A 21,683-nucleotide genomic window follows, 5' to 3' on the forward strand; every position below is an offset into this window, starting at 1 on the left:
ATGCCTTAACACAGCTTGATAACTTCCTCCCCCTTCCCAAATGTAATTGTACTGACCCCAGGATGGACACTATATTTTGTTACAGAAGTCACCTCAGCCTTTTACAGTATAGATAAGGCTTGGTAACTGCTTTATACAGCAAGCATCTTCAGATACTAACTCTTAGTCTTACCTTCCAGGAAACAGCAATAGCACCTAAAATGTGATTGATCAGTACTCAGAATTCAAAATTAAACAACTACCTCCACACTGACCTGGGAGACACATCACCAGGCCAAAAACAGCAATGCTACTGCTTCAACTTTACCTCAAAATGGCCTCACAGGGACACACAATTTCTTTTGCTTTTTAAACAATTAAGACTTTGTTAGCCTTAATCCAGTTATGTGTTTCCAATCAAGAATGTTTTTAATTGGCTTTATTTAAAACACTCACCACCACTGAACAAATTAGACCCAGATACTCAATGCCAGGCTCTAGCATTGAATATCTTGTTTAATGGTGATACCTGGAAGTTAAGCGGGTACAACCGATACTCGGCCATACCTGCATCGCTAATGGGGCAAAGTGAGGACTGCTATTTATGTGGTCCTACTTGCCCAGTTAGCTATGCAAGCACTTGCACTAAATATCGCTGGTGCTCGCATAACTCCGGAACAAACCGACTCCGCCCTCGGACTGACCCAGTACTGCCTTGATAGCCACAGTGGCCAGAGCTAATATTCAATGGTACTGCCTAGTAATTGTTGCAGAATATCCGTGGATGGCCGCTCAGCGTGATTTAGCCAGGCATGTTGGGGTGCATTGGTGGGTAAGAGGATAATTGAGACCTCACCGGGGGGGGGGGGGGGGAGTGAGATGGAGGCAATCTAGAATAACATCATGGGAGAGGGAGTGGAGGCTGATCAGAGTTTTAAAGCCACATCAAGTGGTGGTGGTGGTGGTGGTGGGGAGTTAAGATGCTGATCACAAGTGACTGGGGCTATAATAACTGGCACCTATGTTATCTGCTGTGAAGCACTGTCCATGTCCTATCTCTACTCATAACCTGCTTGGTTCCCACCATATACCCATGCTAAGTGGTTAATGTGGAATTTTTAGCTGATTGTTCTTAGGAAGTGGTAGCAGTAATTGCAGGCCACTGCTAATTGCTTAACACACTAGATATAATGCTCTGAAGATCTGATCATGTTTTTCACCAGAATAGAAAACATAACATAAAGGACTTGTATATAGTGTGTAAACCGCTTTGATTGTAACCACAGAAAGGCGGTATATCAAGTTCCATTCCACTTTAGTTTAACTTTCATCAGCATTTAATACTCATAGGTTGCATATATTGGCTACATTTGATTTTTCTAAGTTTAAAAGGAATGAGATCAAAGAGAGTATTTAACTCTACATGGGCGTTTCAGGCTGCCAAACTTTGGAAAATCTTGTCTAATAATATGCGTCTGACTAATGATTATAATTTTTTTTAGAAAGAGTTAAAAAAACTTCTTTCTCAAAAAATTGTTCAGCAACCTTACTATACTGGGCTAGATTTAACTAAATAACTGTATTAACTATACTAGCAGTATAAATCATATAATCAGTTATGCTGCATTACAAATCTTTTATTATTTATTATCATTTACTGCATACACATACTAGTTTAACATCTTCCTATTCAGGATATATGATTCTAGTTCCCCCCCCCCCCCCCCCCATATTTTGTATTATAATTAATTGTTTTTATTGTAAACCACAGTGAGCCACTTTTTGAGATATTTTGCGGTACGTAAGCACTGGATTATGTTGTTATTTTTCAGAGGTTTATTTTTTCTTACAGAAAGTGTACAGATTTGTCCAGTCAGCTAAATCTGGTTTAATCTGCTGCAATACTGGAGCATCGTTTATTTATTTATTTAATTAATTTTCTATGGATCTTTCCTTTACTTAAATGGAAAGACATAAAAGTCATTTTTCAGCCTCGACACTGATCCAAGCTCTTGCATTAGCTACAAGAAACATTCCCCTCAGAGCGTCTGCATTATTTTATTTCCAGTTTTCTATTGGGAAAGCCAGATATTCCTGTTAATCATTACTGAAGCTGACTGGGTGCCAGCTTTATTGTTTAATACCCATGTGCAGTATCTTGTTTAAGAAATACTTAGCAGGGCTGGACTGTGCAGCTGGCATTTGCTAGAGCACTTGTTAGCTTGGTAAGCTAAGCAAGGCTGCACATGTCAACTTTAAGTTAACGCCCTTCATTTTTTCAACACAGTTATACAATGTACGGGAACGGACAGCCTGGTTTTCAGAACAGATGCTTATTGAGCTATTTTGCACTTTAGGACCAAAGATTGCTAAGCCTTATGAGGCTTCCAATTTACAGAAAGCCCCAGACAATCATGGACCTGGCCAGAATAGGAGGAGATGCGCACAGATGCAGGCAATTTATCCCCTTGGTGAGAACAAGGCATTTTCATATTAATAGCTTTTTGATACATGCTGTGATCATTCTAATTCCGAAGAAGCGCCAGAGCTTGAGACGGCTTGTGGAACTGAAGGTCTGTTTAATGAAACAAAGGACCAGCTGTTCTAAATATCTAGATGCAGATTATTGTTCTTAAATCTTTTCCTTGCCAAATACAAACACATATGTATGAATAAACATATATATTGATATTTTCTCAAGGTGTGAATGTCCTGAGACAACTGTTCTGCATGCTCTAAACCAGAGCATGCAATGGGAAAGCAAGCTGACCCACCACCCATTTGACCCATGTAACCAGTGACCCATGACTCTCACGTGACCTGTTATCCATGGCCCATCCACAATATATTGAATATTAATCAATGACAATTAATTGAATGCAACCCATTTGACCCACGACCTACTGACCCACTGTTTGCTATGCTCTAAATCTCTGTCCCATTTACATTTTAACTGTTCATCCTGTATTTATACTTTCAAAGTATAGGGGTGAAGCCTGCACATAGTTCAAAGCATTGTAAATGAGGCATGAATAGTGGAAACAGCTAGGAGAAGCTGGAAACTGTAAACTAGCAATTTCTCAGAAAAGAAATAAAAATCTGAACAAAATAGGGAGATCATTAAAGAATAAAATATTCCAAGACTGAAAAATCCTAGACGCTAGTAGGTCATCTGGGTGCCCAAAATTTGTGACCTGGTACCTGATGTCACCCCAGGTCCAAGAGAAGCTCAAGTGGCTGTCACAGGCCCAGCAAAAGACCCCTCCATCACTAAAGTGGTCCGAGGAAAAATATGGTGTGGTTGCAGAGAGGTAGAGGAGAAGAAGAGTAAAGGTCAACGAGAAGAAGAAGTGGTTGAAAGGAGAAAAAAAGACACAATGTGAAGAAAATGAAATAGCCCACACAAAACAGGCAAAACAAAATAGACCAAAAAAATCCCGTTCAAATATAAAAATGTGCATAATAAGCAAAGTGCCTGCTAAAACATTTTTAAAAAGTAATAAAGCAACAAAAAACAACTACTAAGAAAAAAATTGTCTCAGATCCTAAAAACATTGGCTGTCCATCCAGTTTTTTTTTTTGAAAAATTTCCTCTCTTTGGTATATTATAACTTCCAATTGAATATCGATAAAACCTTTGTTAGTACTGCTGGGTTTTTACATTTTTATTTTTAGTGTACACACAATATTAGCTTCCAGGTATAAACATCAAAAAATTCAATCATAACATGAATTCTAATGTACTCCATAACACCAGACTTTGTCTTTATATTATTAGCATTTTACATTTCCTCCATACTTCGATCATCCTCAGCATCCTTCACTTCCAACACTATTCACACTCATTTCATGCTGTACCATTGTTTTTTGTCAGCTCATGTATTTCACAGCACTCCAGTGTCCTAACCAAAGGTTAACAACCTTACTTAGATAAATGCTCAAACACAGGCAACACCACTGATAGTAACATTGCTATTCAAAAAGCTGGTCCCAATTAAGAACCAGCTGCTGAGAGACATGTCCCATCTATCCCAGAAGAGAGGTAGCAGTTGGCTATGGGCGGACTCCATGGTTTTTCCCCCTCATCAGACCCCCAGCTTTTACTGGGGGTCCCTGGTGGTACAGTGGAAGCAGGAACTTCATCCAACTGATCAGGCAACTATCGTCTTGTAATGGATAGCATACTTTTTGCCTAAACTGATATAAAAACCTTTGTAAATGAATATGCAGAAACACCCCACCACCATTCTTTCACCCTCACGCTCACCCACAGAAAACAACACACCTAATGCATCTCCAAAACTCCGCCTCACACACACATACACACAACATGTAGGTCTGGAGTCATAAAGCTCACTCTTTGAAGTTGCAATGCAAGTCTAGGCCTGATTTAATCCAAGGAAGTACTAAACTATACTGTGTACTCTGGTCTATTGCTGTTTGAAGTAAGTAGGAGCAAATAATTGTTTAGCCTGTACTTCGAAAAGATGCAATTTAGTATTACATTAAAACAAATCCTTGCACCAAAGAATTGCAAATAGGGCTGCCGCCTGGCTCCGTGTCATAAGGAAAAGGTGGATCTGGTCCTGGTTTTCACCACCCCCCCCCCCCCCAAAAAAAAATAAAATAAAACTAATCAAAATTATATCTTGTATGTGCAATAGGGTAAACCCAGGCTGGATTACCCTATGACACAGAGGCCTTTATTACAGAAGCATGCACATGTGTACATAGCAGCTTTTACAGCTGTGCATAGGTGGACATGAGTAAAAGCCATTTGACAAATGGAGGGGTTTACATGTGGTGATGCTCACCATGACCCAATTTCCAGGAGGCACGGCAGGGGTGCGGAGAGGGCCTAACCTATTGACCTCAGTCCCTCATTTCACAAGGGAAAGCCACACTGACCTAAAGGAAAGTAGATGCTAGCATTTACACCTGCCCCTCTCCTCAGGAAGGGGCATGGGTGTATCATGGGCGTTCCCAGGATTTATACACAGAGTTGCAGAAGACACAGAAATGCAAGTATTCTATAGCTGCACACCTATATCCTGGGAATGCCTCTGATCCGCCCATGCCCCTCCCCTGACCACACCCCTGATGGAGCTGAATGCAAAATAAGTTAGGTGTGCAGGTTATAGAATAAGGGCATAGGGCAGATCTGCATGTAACTAATAAAGACTGGCAATTAGCACTTAACACCAATAATTGATTATCACCTATTTAGCCAATTAGATTACAGGTGGATCCAGAATCCAGGGGATAGAGGGCAATTCTATTAGTGGGTATCTCCTTTTAGGCACCCTAATATTGCGTGGTGAAAGCCTACTGTATAATAGGATGTGGGTGCCCTATACCTGTCATACCTGCGGGCACCTAAATGTAGCAGGATGCTGTAGCCATTGGAGTTGCTGTGGAGTTGGAGGAAGAAGAAGATTTGCCCTTTGGAAGTTAGAAGAGAGTGGTGGGTGGAGCTCCTACTACTACTACTATTTAGCATTTCTATAGCGCTACAAGGCGTACGCAGCGCTGCACAAACATAGAAGAAAGACAGTCCCTGCTCAAAGAGCTTACAATCTAATAGACAAAAAATAAAGTAAGCAAATCAAATCAATTAATGTGTACAGGAAGGAGGAGAGGAGGGTAGGTGGAGGCGAGTGGTTACAAGTGGTTACGAGTCAAAAGCAATGTTAAAGAGGTGGGCTTTCAGTCTAGATTTAAAGGTGGCCAAGGATGGGGCAAGATGTAGGGGCTCAAGAAGTTTATTCCAGGCATAGGGTGCAGCGAGACAGAAGGCGTGAAGTCTGGAGTTGGCAGTAGTGGAGAAGGGAACAGATAAGAAGGATTTATCCATGGAGCGGAGTGCACGGGAAGGGGTGTAGGGAAGGACGAGTGTGGAGAGATACTGGGGAGCAGCAGAGTGAGTACATTTATAGGTTAGTAGAAGAAGCTTGAACAGGATATGAAAACGGATAGGGAGCCAGTGAAGCGACTTGAGGAGAGGGGTAGTATGAGTAAAGCGACCCTGGCGGAAGACGAGACGGGCTATAAAGCTAAGTGACTTTTTTTGTAGAATGAGTATATGTGTTTGGCAGTTACCAACAGTTATATTTCATATTTATTTGGAACATTTTTGGGACTTTGCTTGGGTGCATGATGCAGTTTATATGAATTTGGCTTTTCTCTGTTTTTTTTTTTTTTGGGGGGGGGAACAATTTTTTCTCCGATTGGAGTTTTTTTTTTATTTCAGAGTATAAGTTATTAAGACTAATGATAATATTTGGGGACTTGAATGTGAGGTAAATTTGAGCAGACCAATGGTTGCTCCATGAGCTCTGAGGCCTTATTTGTTTAATTACATTTTGTTAGCCTCATATAGCCTGCACTATACCCTTAATTTAACAATTTTTTTTCTTTTTTTTTTATTATGATATCTAAAGTTGCCAATTGGATCCAGATTCACCCGACAGGGTTGAGCCACGGTTGCATGCAGGGGCTTGTAGTCTTGCTTTTCTTAGGGCAGTGTTTTACAAACCTGGTCCTGGAGGAACCCAGCCAGTCAGGTTTTCAGGATATCCATAATGAATATTCATGAGAGAGATTTGCATGCAGTGGAAGCAGGCAATACAATGGTGAAATCAGAACTACAAGTCCCTGCATGCAGTGGGGTAAACCCTAGACAAGATCAACCCTGTTGGGCCAATCTGGATCCAGCTGGGAACCGTACTATATCTCCCCCTGCTCTCTGTGATAGTTATACTGCACTAGTAAATTCAAAGTTGAACTTAATTTTATTTGCTACACTGCAAATCAGCAGCTATATCTAAGAGGTTTACAGACATAAAATAAATACACAAAACATAAAACAAACCAACCATAAACATACCACGCAGTAAGTTCATTTCCACAGTCCTTGTGTGAAAACGTAGATAGATTAGCTGAAAGTGTTACAACATGATTTTCTGTAGCAGAATAATCTCTTTTAAGGACTGCCCTCTAGTGGCTATAATGTGTTCAACCATATACAGTCATACAACAGCCCACATGCTATGGAGATGCAGAAAAGACTTAAGTGGAGCAAACATAATATAATTTAACCATGTGAACCTAAGGCATTAAAACTATAGCAGGGACTGTCTCCTGGTTCAGTGCTAGTGTTGCATATTGTACTGCTGAAGACCTTGGCTCACTTCCTGAGCACTTCTCAGCTGCTGGGGGGAAGGAGTAATGTCTAGTGGTCAGATTTAGGGTCCATGCTGTGAAAAGAAACACAGTTTGTGGCCCCTGGTTGACTGTTACTGAAGTGGCTGGCCTGAGATAGAGGTGGATGCAGAATGTAAAACTAGTAGAAACAGTGGATGAAGGCCCAGGGTGCCGTGATGCAACAAAGGATGGTCCAATCAAGATGGACATCCAAGAGAGGAGGAAGAAACAGAAGAGCCACAACCCTCCCCCCCCCCAAAAAAAAATAAACACAGTACATTAATAGCTTTCATGCATGCATGAGTGATATAATGATTTTTTAAAAATAGAAATAAAAATTTACACTTTTTTTTTAAATAGCTTTAATGCACAGACTATATGCCTGTCATAATTCCCAAAGATCTCATTGGTGCAGTCATTAAACTGTAATAATCCAAAGGGAAAATTAATAAAATACAAACCTTCCCCCCCCCCCCCATTTATTATGCCGTGATAGTACATCAAGAACATAGCATTGTGAAAATACAAGCTGTACAGATAGGCTGCAATATAACACTAAAGGTTCATCACATACAGAGAAACCAACAATGTAAAATATAAGAGAAAGGTTAACCAGAGTCAAAAATAAAAAGTAAGAGACCCAGATTTAAATTTCAGATAATCAAAGAAACATAAGGGGGGAGATACCTTCTCAATCCACTAAATCCAAAAGTAGTTTGTTCTACTGGTACTTAATATATAATGAAAATGTGTGTATTAAATTTAAGGTCTAAATCATCTATACAGTATGTTTTAAGGGACTGAAATGAAGAGAAAAAGGGATGCCCAAAAGTGATTATATTTCCATGGCTTGCATTTCTGAAGCCAAACCAGCTTTTCCATGCTGGCTACTCGCCAAACTTTATCTAACCAAAAGTGTTGAGAGGGTAATATAGAATTTTTGTGCAATGCAAACTTTGGCAATAAGCAATAATTTTCTAACTAAGGGCTCCTTTTAGCAAGCTGCGGTAAAAGGGGTTTGCCACGTGTCAAGGCTGCCTATTATTGCCGCTGGTAAAAGGCTTCTTTCCTGAAAAGGAAGGAAATGGCTTCTATTTAGGAGGCATTAATTAATTTATTTATTTTGTTACATTTGTGTATCACATTTCCCCACCTATTTGTAGGCTCAATGTGGCTTACATAGTAGCGGAGAGGTGTTTGCAGACTCCGGTGTAAACAAATACAAAGTGATATTGTGGTAAGATAAAGTTCATGTGGCACAACCACGTTAGGGAATTGTACAACGGAAGAGTTGTGTTATGTCCATTACGTACTTTAGTTCTGTTGTGTTGCAGAGATCAGGCATTTATGTTGGATTGGTAGGGTATGCCTTTTTAAACAGGTTAGTTTTTAGTTTTTTTTTCCGGAAGTTTAGGTGATCGTACATAGTTTTCAAGGCTTTTGGTAATGCGTTCCACAGTTGTGTGCTTATGTAGGAGAAACTGGATGCATAAGTTGATTTGTATTTGAGTTCTTTGCAGCTTGGGTAGTGCAGATTTAGGTACGTTTGTGTTGATTCGGATGTGTTTCTAGCTGGTAGGTTGATCGAGTCTGTCATGTATCCCGGGGCTTCACCGTAGATAATGGTAGCCCAGTGGTAATCAGGCAGTATTCGGCACTGCCTGATTACCGCCGGGCACACCTCCACCACTTAGAAAAAAACAACAACAATTTTGTCACACCAGAAATGGTGCACAGTGGGGGGCATGAACTACCCAGGAGCCCAGTGGTAGAGCCGAATTTCCATGTGGCAAGCCCACAGCAGGCTTACCGTGCTTCTGTAAAAGGGCCCCTAAATCTAAATGTTCACAGTAGACTAACCCCCCCCCCCCCCCCCATTTAGAAAACCGTGCTAGCGGCTGCTGGTGCGGTAATGCCGACATAGTGTTTGTTCTGACAAACACAATTGGTCTCCGTGCGCTGCATAATCATCCCTTCGTGACTTTGGTCTTCTTAGTGGAGGAAAGTTGGCTTCCTGAAATCTATATCTCCTACCTTACTCCAATTATCACCTCTTTTAGCTAATTCTTACATAAGAACACTGGCCTACCGTCAAGATTACCCCAATTTTCTCCTGGTTAATTTATTTATTGAATGGGCACTTATGAACAATTTCTGATATTTTTCATACATTCAAATTGAAACTTAGTATTTCCAAATTCATCAACACATTTCCATCACTGTTCCTATAGAACATATAACCAGGTCACTAAAATTCTATGACGAAGTTCTATTCAAACACCTCTCCTTTAAAATGTCATCTCATGTAATGTAATGCTTATACCCGCACTTTCCCACTCAATAGTAGTTCAATGCGGCTTACATAGTATTAACATCGGTAGACCAGAGTAACATAGGTGGATGCAGCTATAAAATACTGAGTAAAGAGGTGGTCGATTAGGTATGGATAGTAAGATGGTCAAGAAAGGAGGAAGGTAAAGTAGGGGAATAAGGGGAGGGTGTATATTGGGAATAGCGTATTGTTGAGTATGGGAGAATGTATAAGGAGGGAAAGGAAGAGGGATGTGTTAAAGGATTGGGTTCCGTCTTCATAGTCAGATCCGGTAGTACATTTGGACTCAAGTCTAAATCAGGTCATTTGTGTAGGCTTGTTTGAAGAGGTAAGTTTTTAGCATTTTCCGGAAAGGTAGCTGGTCTATTTAAAGCACTTTTTTTTCACTATATGATCTTTGGAAAGAGAATATAGGAGAGCAACCTAATAAAAATTTCTGGACTTCAGTTTGGTCCTATTGCTTTCATTCGTCATTTCATAAGCTTAATTAATACACAACTGAAAATGTTATATTCTTGTCTACCTTTCACCACAATGGTACATAAATGGCAAGCACAATCTTCTCCCTTGTGCTGGAGAGGTTGATACATATGTGCTGGAAATGTCCACATAATAAAACATTTTAATAGACAGTATAGAGTGTAGGAAAGATGGAACATATAGAAGATGAGTAAAAGGAGTATGGAAATAAAGGGGATTCATGTTAAAGAAAGCTCTCATAAGATCAGAGTTATAAAGTGCTTGTGAAAAGTGCTCAGCTGATGGCAATGGGAAATAAAAATCCTCTATCCACAAACAAAAGGAGGGGGATGGGTTGTGGCATGGCAATCCCCCCTCCCCACACACACAAATACTGCCCGTCCAATATGCCTCTACACAGCTCTGCAGGAAGATTCCCCCCTCCCCCCAGTAAAAGGGAGATGTCTCCAGAAACTAGGTGGTCTTGGGCCTCCCTGCTGATCTGCCAACAATGGCATCAGTTTGTGCCAAACGGTGATGGTGGATTCTCTATTATCAATGCATTTTGATTTCTCTAGGCATCAAAGGAAAAAGATCTCTGATTGCGCTTTTCCTCTAACAGTGCCCACGATGAATTTTACATCATCATATAAATAGAATGATGTCATTATTTCACATTCACTATACCTAAACAAAACAGGGAATGCCATACAAGTAGTACACCAATAGCAATATAAGCTAATGACATATATGAGTAAATAGCAAAAGCAAAAAATAGAGCTGGACAAAGTACAAACCACACAGAGTCAACAAATAAAAAGAGCACAAAAGGCTTCCCACTAATGTATAAAAAAATATCTTGGTGGTCTAATGGCCTCCTCCCAACCCAACCCTCCCTTCTGATCTGACCCACCCTTCCCCTAACATGCTGCGGGATGCATATGGACCGCATTAACATATGTCAATGCGCCATTATAGTATACAGGACTAAGCGTCACTTACGAGCAAATATGTAGCTGTGAACACTTACACCACGTCAATTGCAGACGTAAGTGTTCAGGCTCTGTAGTACCACTTTCATGTATAAGTTGTATAGTATTCGTAAGTTACATGCATACCTGGTAGACTCACCCATTGCCCCCTTAGGTATGCCACCCCCCACCCCCCGCACATTTGCACTTAATAAAATGCCCTCATATATTATAGAATCACAGCTGACAAATATGCATTAATTGCCAATAAGTAACACCTATTACCCACATATATGCCAGTATTCTGTAACATATGTGGGTATTTGCATTTAACCATAGGTGCTAATGGATAGAATTGCCTTTTAAGTGGCTTGCCCAGGTCACAAGGACTATCAGTGGGATTTGAATCCTGGCCTCCCCTCATTCTCAGCCCACTCTTCTAACCAGTAGGCTATGGTCTCCACTGGGCAACACCTCTAACATACGTGTAAGGAACACAGTGCACTGCATAGCAAAAATTCTATGTACTAGGGTGCTAATTGAAAGGAAGGTAAAGCAATGCACTGAATTTACAACAATGGGCAGTCTTTAGAAATGACTTTTCCCATTATCAATCTATAGAAGAAAAGCAAGCTTTATTCAATGAAACCTAACATCATCTTCTGGTGTAGGTGGAACAGAAGACATCAATCTTTCAGGTGGGCCCCGATGACAGAGGATTTTTGTTTTACTTATTTAATTTAAAGCATTTGTATCCTACACTATCTACCGTGCTATACAACTTCAATAAAACACAGATAAAAATACATAAAACTTGGCAAACTGTACCCGGGGAGTAGCCGGAGGAGGACCTGGCCCACCCACTTTCCCCTCAAACCCATCCAGCAGTGAATGGGCTTTGTTGGCATTGCCATGCCAAGAATCACTAGCATGGTTTGTTAAAAGAGGCCCATTATCTGGTAAAGGTCCAGAACTTTAGAATTCTCTCCCATTCGAACTGAGAAAAATTACAAATTACTCTTGATTCGGGTGTTTTTTAACAACACAGTTATTCAAAAGTTCGTGGGTGATAACTCTGATTTTTATTATGTGGTTATGTGATTTTTATTATATTTATTTGTAATTGGAAATTTTTAGATTCCAACTTGCAGTATTGATACAGAAAAATTAGGACATGCATATCTACATTACATTACATTTATTTCTTGCACAACGTAACATCAAAAACAGCATTCTTAAAATGAAAAATGCGCAAATACAATTCAACAAGCTGTAAACCAGAGGTTCCTAAATCTGTCCCAGGGGACCTCCAGCCAATTGGGTTTTCAGGAGATCCACAATAAATATGCATGAGACAGATTTTCATGCAGAGATACAGTACCTTCTAGGACAGGTCTGAGAGCCATAGTTTTCACTGCAACCTTGTTAGCCATCAGGAAAGTGTGTGTGTATGTGGGGGGGGGGGGGGGGGGGGGGGGGGGGGGGTGGACAGAGAAATACTGAGATTATTCTCTGTGCACATAGGATACCCTCCCTGGGCTCTCACCCATCCCTCTGGTATATCTCCTAAAGCAGCCCCATATCTCATCATCCACCTGTCCTGTAGACTGGAAAGAACATCGCACACCTACATTTTTAACAGTAGTAGTATTGATTTAACTAAACATAGTAACATAATAAATGACGGCAGATAAAGACCTGTACGGTCCATCCAGTCTGCCCAACAAGATAAACTCATTTTTACATGGTACCAATTAAATTCTTGCTGAATAGCACGGTCTGATGGTTCTGTTGAACTCCTGCCTCCGTCAGTGTGAACCGTTATTCATGTGGTTAAGGTGCAGGTACAACTGATGAGTAGCACCTGGTTCAGCACAACAGACACTTGCCAGCTGTTTTGGAAATTTGAGTAATTTTGAATGTGGAAATTATCCGCTGGATTTTTTTGCTATCACCAAAGATATGATTACCGGCATTAGGGTCCGCTTTCGACTGCGACCCTGGACTATTATTTTCTTCAGCTGGTGATCAATTATAGCTGAAAACTAGCATTGCTGTTGGTATTGAATGTTTGTTAAGCGAGTGATGGTATGCATGAAGGTGCATAAGATGGATATATGTGAGCTTTGCAAAGCTTGTGATGGTTTATGATACATGTACATGTGTTGTTAATTAAACGATTTGTATATTCATAATCAGAGTGCATTGGATGTATATGTTTTATATTTTTGTACTCTGATACAAAGCTATATTCCCCTGTGTTTACAGATTAAATTTTAACTGCCAGACCCTCGACCATTCTTCTAACGTTCAGAGATCCCTTCTCATCATTTCTACTCCCTCCAGGGTATCCACTCTATTGGCTATTTTCGTGTCATCCGCAAAAAGGCACACCTTTCCTTTCAACCCTTCAGCAATATCTCCCACAAATATATTAAACAGAATAAGCCCCAGCACCGACCCCTGAAGAACTCCACTGCTCACCTTCCTTTCCTCCGAGCGGATTCCATTTACCACCACCCTCTGCCACCTGTCGGTCAACCAGTTTCTTATCCAGTTCACCACTTTCGGTGCTAAGTTCAACCCTTTCAGCTTATTCACGAGTCTTCTGTGGGGGACCGTATCAAAGGCTTTTATGAAGTCCAAGTAGATTACATCTAGCGCACGTCCCTCATCCAGTTCTTGGGTCACCCAGTCAAAAAAGTCAATAAGATTCGTTTGGCAGGATTTTCCTTTGGTAAAGCCATGTTGCCTCGGGTCCTGTAATCCGTCGGTTTCTAGAAAGTTAACTATCCTTTCTTTCAGCAGCGACTACATTATTTTTCCTACCACCGACGTGAGACTTACCGGTCTGTAGTTTCCCACTTCTTCCCTGTCTCTTCTTTTGTGAAGAGGGACCACATCCGCTCATCTCCAATCTCACGGAACCTCTCCCGTCTCTAAAGATCTATTAAATAAATCTTTAAGAGGTCCCACCAGGACCTCTCTGAGCTCCTTCAGTATCCTGGGATGTATATTCTAAAGTTTTACTCTGGACAGATTTGCTTTGTCAGGCCTTAAGCACCTTATGGAAAAGCAGGTACAAAATAAAAATGTTATGTTATGACTAATTTAAGGTCAGCTCATTTGCTGACTGTTATTTTTCACATGCCCAACCCAGCCCAGCTAATATGGAAACCATACTGCTTTATTTAAATATAAAGCAAACCAGAGCTCAGGTTGAGCTAACATACTAGAAAGAATACTTGAGCATACACTGTTCTATGTATGCAGAGGCTCATTTTATAAACTTATTTAGGGGCCCTTTTACTAAGCTGCAGTAAAAGGGGCCCTGTGCTAGCGGTGGCGGCCATTTTTGCCATGTGCTGAGGCCCCTTTTTCCACAGCAGGTAAAAAGGCCAAAAAAAGAAATGGCCATGCAGTAAGATTGCACTTACCATGTGGCCATGCGGGGCGGGGGGGGGGGGGGGGGGAGCACTTACCGCCACCCATTGAGGTGGCGGTAAGGGCTCCCGAGCTAACCTGGTGGTAACCAGGCAGCGCCGCATGGGTAACTGCTGCGGCAAAAAAAAAATAGGGACCTATTTTCCCTAGCACTGGAAATGGCACGTGCTGGGGTAGAACTACCACCAGCGCCTGCATTGGGCTGGCGGTAGTTCCGGGTTGCTGTGCAGTAAGCTAATTCCAGACTCCGTTCCTTTTATCTTGCTGCACCTCACGCCTGGAATAGACTCCCTGAGCCTGTATGTCTAGCCCCGTCTTTGGCTGTTTTCAAATCCAGGCTTAAAGCCCACCTCTTTAACGTTGCTTTTGACTCCTAACCACTACTCACTTGCCCTGTACCCTTTTATCCCCACCTCTTTAATTCCCTTACCTCTTAATTGTTCTGTCTGTTTGTCTGTCCTATTTAGATTATGAGCTCTTTGAGCAGGGACTGTCTTTTCATGTATGGTGTACAGCGCTGTGTATGCCTTGTAGCGCTATAGAAGTGATAAGTAGTAGTAGTAAGCCTGCAGTGGGCTTACTGCTGCTTAGTAAAAGAGCCCCTTGGTACCCATGGGAAAATCCCTATGTACATAGAACAAGGAGTATGTGTTAAGTGGAGGTGAAGTGAAAGGGGGAAAGAGTTCACATCTCCTACACCTGCACTGATGAAAGTGCTGCATTTGCCGTTCACTTCACATTTGAAAGCCAGAGTCTCACTACAGGATCTTTACTAATTTCCCTGTATCTGATGCCTTCATCAGCTTTAGTAGGGGCGTGGGTAAAAAAAACAGATTTTCCAGATACATCTGGATTTCCTGGGTTTTAAGGACAACCACATTTCAATGGTTTTTCTAATGGAAATCCATGTGATCCGTTTTTTTTTACCTTGTTTCCTATTACAATCTTCCTAATAATATACTGTAAGAAAATTCCCCAAATATTTGCCACCCTTCCTTAAATCAATAGGTTGGAAAGTCGCTCTAGTGCAAAGCCTGTCTGTAATGCAGTCTTGTGTTCCTTTGGGAGTTAGCAGGAGACCTGAAAACTTGATACTAGAGAACAGGGCTCCAGTCAGACTTTAACTTTCCCCAGATCGGCACTAAAAATAGATGCATTACCCAGCAGAAGCCAACTGAGGACACGTACACAGAAACACTCCATGCCACCCCCACACAGATGTGCAAACATATAACCCCGCAGCTCGACCCTGGGCACTGACACCAGCAGCTCCTGGTGCAACCTGATCAAGAAATGAAATCGTAGTAACATTGGGTAGGGAGGGGGGAGGAGAAGGAGGACAGAATAACAGTAAGAACTATTTCATTCTTGTTCTTAGTGAAATGCTGGAAGGCTGCCCCTTCTGAGGCCCTGTGTGTGAGCCCAATGGGATGCTAGCTGTCACTGATCATCTTTTGTCCCTGTTCCTCACCCTAGTTCAGGGCATGCAAATGTGCAGAGAAGCCCATACTTGGCAGAGGTTTTCAGGATGCTCAGCTCTACCCCTGGTCAAAAGAAGCAGAAACCCCCGGTAGGCGAATCCTGTCTATGACATCGGGTCTCCCTCCTGGGCCTGGGAGATTGGGGGATAGGGAGGCGCTAAGACCACAGGGAGCCCAATTAGGCTTCCCAGGCAGCACGTGGATCCGAACCTAAACTCAAACAGACCCAGAAAACAAAAAATCCGTCAACTTTGCTACTTCCCATAACTCCCAATTCCCAGGATGGCAGCCAGCAAGCGCTGCGTGTCCCGATCGAACCTCCCGGTGAGATGTGTCCCTTGCTGGAGCCCAGGAGTTGCCCAAGTGCAATCGGGAGACACACCGCCTTACCTGTGCTTAAATTGTCGTTGAATTTCAGAGGCACCCGCAGGATGTAGACGAGGGAGATCATGATGAAGAACCAGATGGTCCAGAGATATGTCCAGGACCAAACCATGCAGGACTTGAACTGCTCTAGGAAGCTTGTCCCAGCTTCAGCCATGTTTTCATTGCTCTGCTCTCTGCTGCCACACACACACAGACAAGCTGGGATGATTCACAGTTCCTGAAGTAGGAGTCTCCCTCCTCACTGTATGCCTCTGGCATCATCACTCCCCCAGACACCAAAGCACTGCACAACTCTAGCCTCCCTTGTCTCTGTCTTGAAATAAGCTGGGGAATTCACTTGATCACCATCCTAGCTCTGGGAAATCGGTGCTACAGAAAGAAATAGGTGCTTATAGCAAAGAACTATTGGGATACCTGTACAGTCATTGTGTTTTACCCCCATGTTCGTACCTATAGCAATAGGTGTCAGCTCTTTAGGAGCAGGGGGTGAGTGTTGAATAAATAAAGGCCTTCACTGATTTATTTATTTCCACAGTTTATATACTGCACTATCCTACCTAGTAGGTGGTTCACAAATCAACATACATAATTAAAAAGTCACAAAACAAAGACAAAATACATTTTATGACAAAACAATATCATCAAATAATGAAGCATTCAGCAATAAATGCCTCCTTTCAATGACTCTTATCCAGTTCACATCTTCAGTTAACTGCTTCTTTGAACAATAGCCTCTTGTACACGTGAGCTACGGAAACTTGTAAATAGATGCCCTCTGGTGATGCACTCGGGAGTAGAGAGAAATGTTGACTAATAATCAGACTCTTAACATTACTATTTTTGAGTGCAATAAAAATCTTTGACATGGCTAATAGTAAAGAGTAAAGTTCCAGTGGGGTAGCCAAGTTATTCTGAATAACAAAATCAACACACACTGCTGGCACCTTACACAAGAATTGCGATACTGGGTCAGACCAAAGGTCCATCAAGCCCAGTATCCTGTTTCCAACTGTGGTCAATCCAGGTCACAAGTACCTGGCAGGATCCCAACGCATAGTTAAAGTCTGGAATTTGTGACTGGAGGATGTGGTAAAAAGCAGTTTGTGTAGCTGTGTTGAAAGAAGTTTGGACAAATTCTTGGAAGAAAAATTAATACACCGTTATTAAGGTAGACCTGGGGAAGGCCACGGCTTATCTTTGAGATTAAGTAGCATGGAATCTTGCTACTTTTTGGGATTCTGCCATGTATGTGTGACCTGGATTAGCCACTGTTGAAAACAGGATATTGGGTTTAAGGGTCCTTTGGTCTGACCCAGTTTGGCAATGTCATTGACATTTCCATGGCATTTCAACTGACTGTACATCCCTAACAGAAATAAGCTTTTTTTTTTTTTTTTTTTTTTTAAATTGTACAGGTAAACGTGCATGCATAGTGGAACAACATGCTTGCTTTTACCCTTGAGGTTCAGGAGGGATTCTTGGGGTCAGCTTTGGTCAGTGGAAGCAGGTACACATATAGTTTTAAATAAACTATATGGGAAACTCTATATATGGCTCCTTAAAAATCGGCGCTGTAAAACCACGTGGTTAGCATGATTCTAGAAACTATGCCTATAGTTAGATGTAGTTTATAGAATATGCTCACGTACCATTTTGTGCCTAAAATGTATCCATACCTATTTAGGTCACCTAAAACCAGGCCTAAATACCTGAGCCTAAGTTAGGCACAGATCGGGTATATTCTATAATAGTGCACATAGTGTTTTTTAAATGCCCAAGACCCACCCATTCCATGCCCATGGCTGTGCCCATTAGAATTTCTGTGCACCGCTTGTAAATTCTAATTAAAGCCAATTAGTGCCATTAATTGGTTAAGTACCAATTATTGCACTGATTAGCTTATTAATCAATTAAGTTGTGCATTCACTTTGGCCTTGCAGCCAAACTTAAGGCGCCCTATATAGAAATTGGGGATATGTACATGTTTATGCCTTTTAATAGTAGGTGAAAAATAGGTTTCTTTAATGATCATGGCAATCCAATCTTGAATATAAAGTACAGTTTCCACAGGATTAAGGCATAGGCAAAGTAGGCATGTGCCTAGGACCCAAATGCTTAGAAGGGGCCCTGTCAAATGTGCTAGTTCAATACAGTTAAATACAACCAACAGGGCATATCTGTGCTAATGCTTTCTATTGGCATGTAATAACCTAAGCCGATAAATATGTTATTCTATAAATAAATAAGAAAAGCCCTCAGAACGTTCATTCACTCAAACAAACGTCCATTTTAAGAAGGACACAGCAGGAGTGCTCAGTTGGTGCACCATTTATTTTCACTGAATAAGTTAGTGCACAAGAGCAGCCTGATGAAAGAAAATACTTACTTGATCACTCCTGTAGTGTCCTTAAAATGGACGCTTGTTTGAGAGAGTAAAAGTTCCGAGGTCTTCCCTTGTTTATTTATGTAATTATATGCTGATAGCATTAGCACAGATACTGATCTTTTGGTTGAATTTGATTACATTGAGAGTTTCCATTCATTTCTAACTCTAGGACAGTGGCATAGCCAACAGCCAATATGGGTGGGCCTCAGCCCAAAATGGGTGGGCATGACATTTTCTATTCATTCCCCTCCCCCTGCTCTCTGCCCCCTGGTGCTCTTCAACTCAAAACTTAAGTCCCCAAGCCGCACCAGCTGAAGACCTCCTGCAAAGGTGGCCAGAAGTCTCTTTTACCAGCCTTAGGTGCTAGCAGCAGTGTCCCTGAGCCACCAATGCCAGCTCCTCGCATATGCTCAGTTTTCATTATAGGGGTTGCCAGCAGCAATTCACTTACACTGCTCCTTAGTGAACCCTGGAGCCTTCCCTTTGATGTATTCTGCCCATGTAGAAACAGAAATTTGCATCAGAGGGTGGCAAAGTGAAGGCTCAAGGGTTTGCTGCACAATAATGTGAGTGAATCACTGCTCTGGCCAATTTATGTTAAAATAGACCGAGAGGGAGGGAATTTGCAAGAGAGGGGGAGATGCCAGACCACAGGGGATGAGGGGAGGAGATGTTGGACTATAGGGGTTCTTTGCAAAGGTGCACCACTGCTTTGTGGGCCTGAGCTCAAAGTGGGTGGGCCCCTGCCCACCCATGACTACACCACCAGTTCAGTACTCCCAAGGAAGATTTTTGCCTTGGTAAATAGGATGCTGGTAGAAAAAAAATGGGGGTACAGGGACTAGAACCACCTCTGTTCACAGAGGTCTTTATTCTCCCCACCTCCGTAGGCAGGAGAAATTGGAAAGCAATGCTTTGTACATTCTGGCGTGGAGGGCCCATTGTGTTTGCTTCATTAGTGCCTACCAAAGGGTTAATCTTACCCTGCCTTGAGTTATTCTATTATGAACTCCATAATGTGTCTAGTTCTATGTACACTTTTGTTAATCTGAGATGAAATTTATGTTTCTAGACATTTAAACTATTTAAAACTATTTAAAGTATGTTTCTAGACATTTAAACTAGAGGGTGGGGGTAACAAAAGGAAACAGGGGATTTCAGAAAGTCACCCCCAGAATAAACATGATGGCAGAGGGAAAGGTCATGTAAATATAAAAAACTACCCAAACTCACTAAGCACATGGAAAGCTATGTGCACAAATGCTCGTAGTCTAAGTAAAAAGGTTCAAGACTTGAAAGCCCTGATGTTTGAAGAAAACTTGGATATTGTTGAGACGTGGTTCAACGATTCTCATGAATGGGATGTGACCGTACTGGGCTATAATCTTTTTTAGGAAGGATAGAGAGGGCCGAAGAGGTGGAGGAGTGGCTCTGTATGTGAGAGAGAATATCAGAATGGCTGAAATGTGGGAAACCTGGGGAAAAGAAGAAGCTTTATGGATCGTACTGGAAAGAGAAGACGGAACCTGTATCCACACGGGAGTTATCTACAGACCTCCTGCGCAAACGGAGAAGTTAGACAAGGATCTGATAGAAGATATTCAAAAGATTAGTATGAAAGGGGAGGTGCTACTGTTGGGAGATTTCAATTTGTCTGACGTGGATTGGAACGTCCCGTCTGCGGAATCGGAAAGAAGTAGGAAGATTGTGGATGCCTGTCAAATTGCCTTGCTCAGACAAATGGTGACGGAACCCACGAGGGAAGGGTCGATGCTGGATTTAGTGCTCACTAATGGAGGTAGTGTTTCCGATATCCGGGTGGGTGCCTACCTATGTAATAGTGATCATCACACCGTATTGTTTGATATAAGGGCGAGGGCGAAGGCGGAGTGCGGATACACAAAACGCAAAGTACTGGATTTCAGACATACTGATTTTGATAAAATGGGGGAATAACTGAAGAAGGAGCTGTTGGCGTGGGAAGGCATAGGAGAAGTGGAAAAACAGTGGTCCAAGCTAAAGGCTGGTATAAATATGGCGACTGATCTTTTTGTGTGGAAAGTAAACAAAAACAAGAGAAGCAGGAAGCCTATATGGTTCTCCAAACAAGTAGCTGAAAAAATAAGAGCAAAAGAGGCTTTGTTCAAGAAATACAAAAGAACGCAACGAGAGGATCATGGAAAAGATTATCGGATTAAACTGAAAGAAGCGAAGAGGGAAATACGGCTAGCAAAAGTGCGAGCGGAAGAAAAAATGGCTAAAAACGTTTTTCAGATATATTGGAGAAAGGAGAAGAGATAGGAATGGAATTGCAAGACTGAAAGATAATGAGAATGGCTATGTGGAGTGTGATGAAGATAAACCGAGCATGCTAAACAATATTTCTCTTCGGTGATCACGGAAGAAAATCCTGGAGAAGGACCATGGTTGTCTGCCGAAGGAACGTCTGGGAATGGAGTGGATACTACGCCGTTTACGGAAGAAAGAGTTTATAAACAGCTGAAGAATCTGAAGGTGAACAAAGCTATGGGGCCAGATGGGATACATCCCAGGATACTGAAGGAGCTCAGAGAGGTCCTGGTGGGACCTCTTAAAGATTTATTTAATAGATCTTTAGAGACGGGAGAGGTTCCGCGAGATTGGAGATGAGCAGATGTGGTACCTCTTCACAAAGGTGGAGATAGGGAAGAAGTGGGAAACTACAGACCGGTAAATCTCACGTTGGTGGTAGGAAAAATAATGGAGTCGCTGCTGAAAGAAAGGATAGTTAACTTTCTAGAAACCGATGGGTTGCAGGACCCAAGGCAACATGACTTTACCAAAGGGAAATCCTGCCAAGCAAATCTTATTGACTTTTTTGACTGGGTGACCGAAGAACTGGATGAGGGACGTGCACTAGATGTAATCTACTTGGACTTTAGTAAACCCTTTGATACGGTCCCCCACAGAAGACTCGTGAATAAGCTGAGAGGGTTGAACTTAGGACCGAAAGTGGTGAACTGGATAAGAAACTGGTTGACCGACAGGTGGCAGAGGGTGGT

At 41.8% G+C, this 21,683-nt stretch overlaps 1 protein-coding gene across 1 annotated transcript in view; it reads right to left on the reverse strand.

Annotated features, from left to right (window-relative positions):
• The window catches only part of ST7 (suppression of tumorigenicity 7), a 261,962-nt gene extending 245,532 nt beyond the window's left edge, over positions 1-16,430 (reverse strand). The window contains 1 exon segment of the mRNA XM_030216373.1: positions 16,260-16,430. Within this exon segment, the coding sequence (XP_030072233.1) occupies positions 16,260-16,410 (151 nt within the window). The 5' untranslated portion in view covers positions 16,411-16,430.
• Between the last annotated feature and the right edge of the window lie 5,253 nt (positions 16,431-21,683).

This window comes from Microcaecilia unicolor, chromosome 10 (assembly GCF_901765095.1).
Source record: "Microcaecilia unicolor chromosome 10, aMicUni1.1, whole genome shotgun sequence".
In the NCBI taxonomy this organism is placed as follows: Eukaryota; Metazoa; Chordata; class Amphibia; order Gymnophiona; family Siphonopidae; genus Microcaecilia; species Microcaecilia unicolor.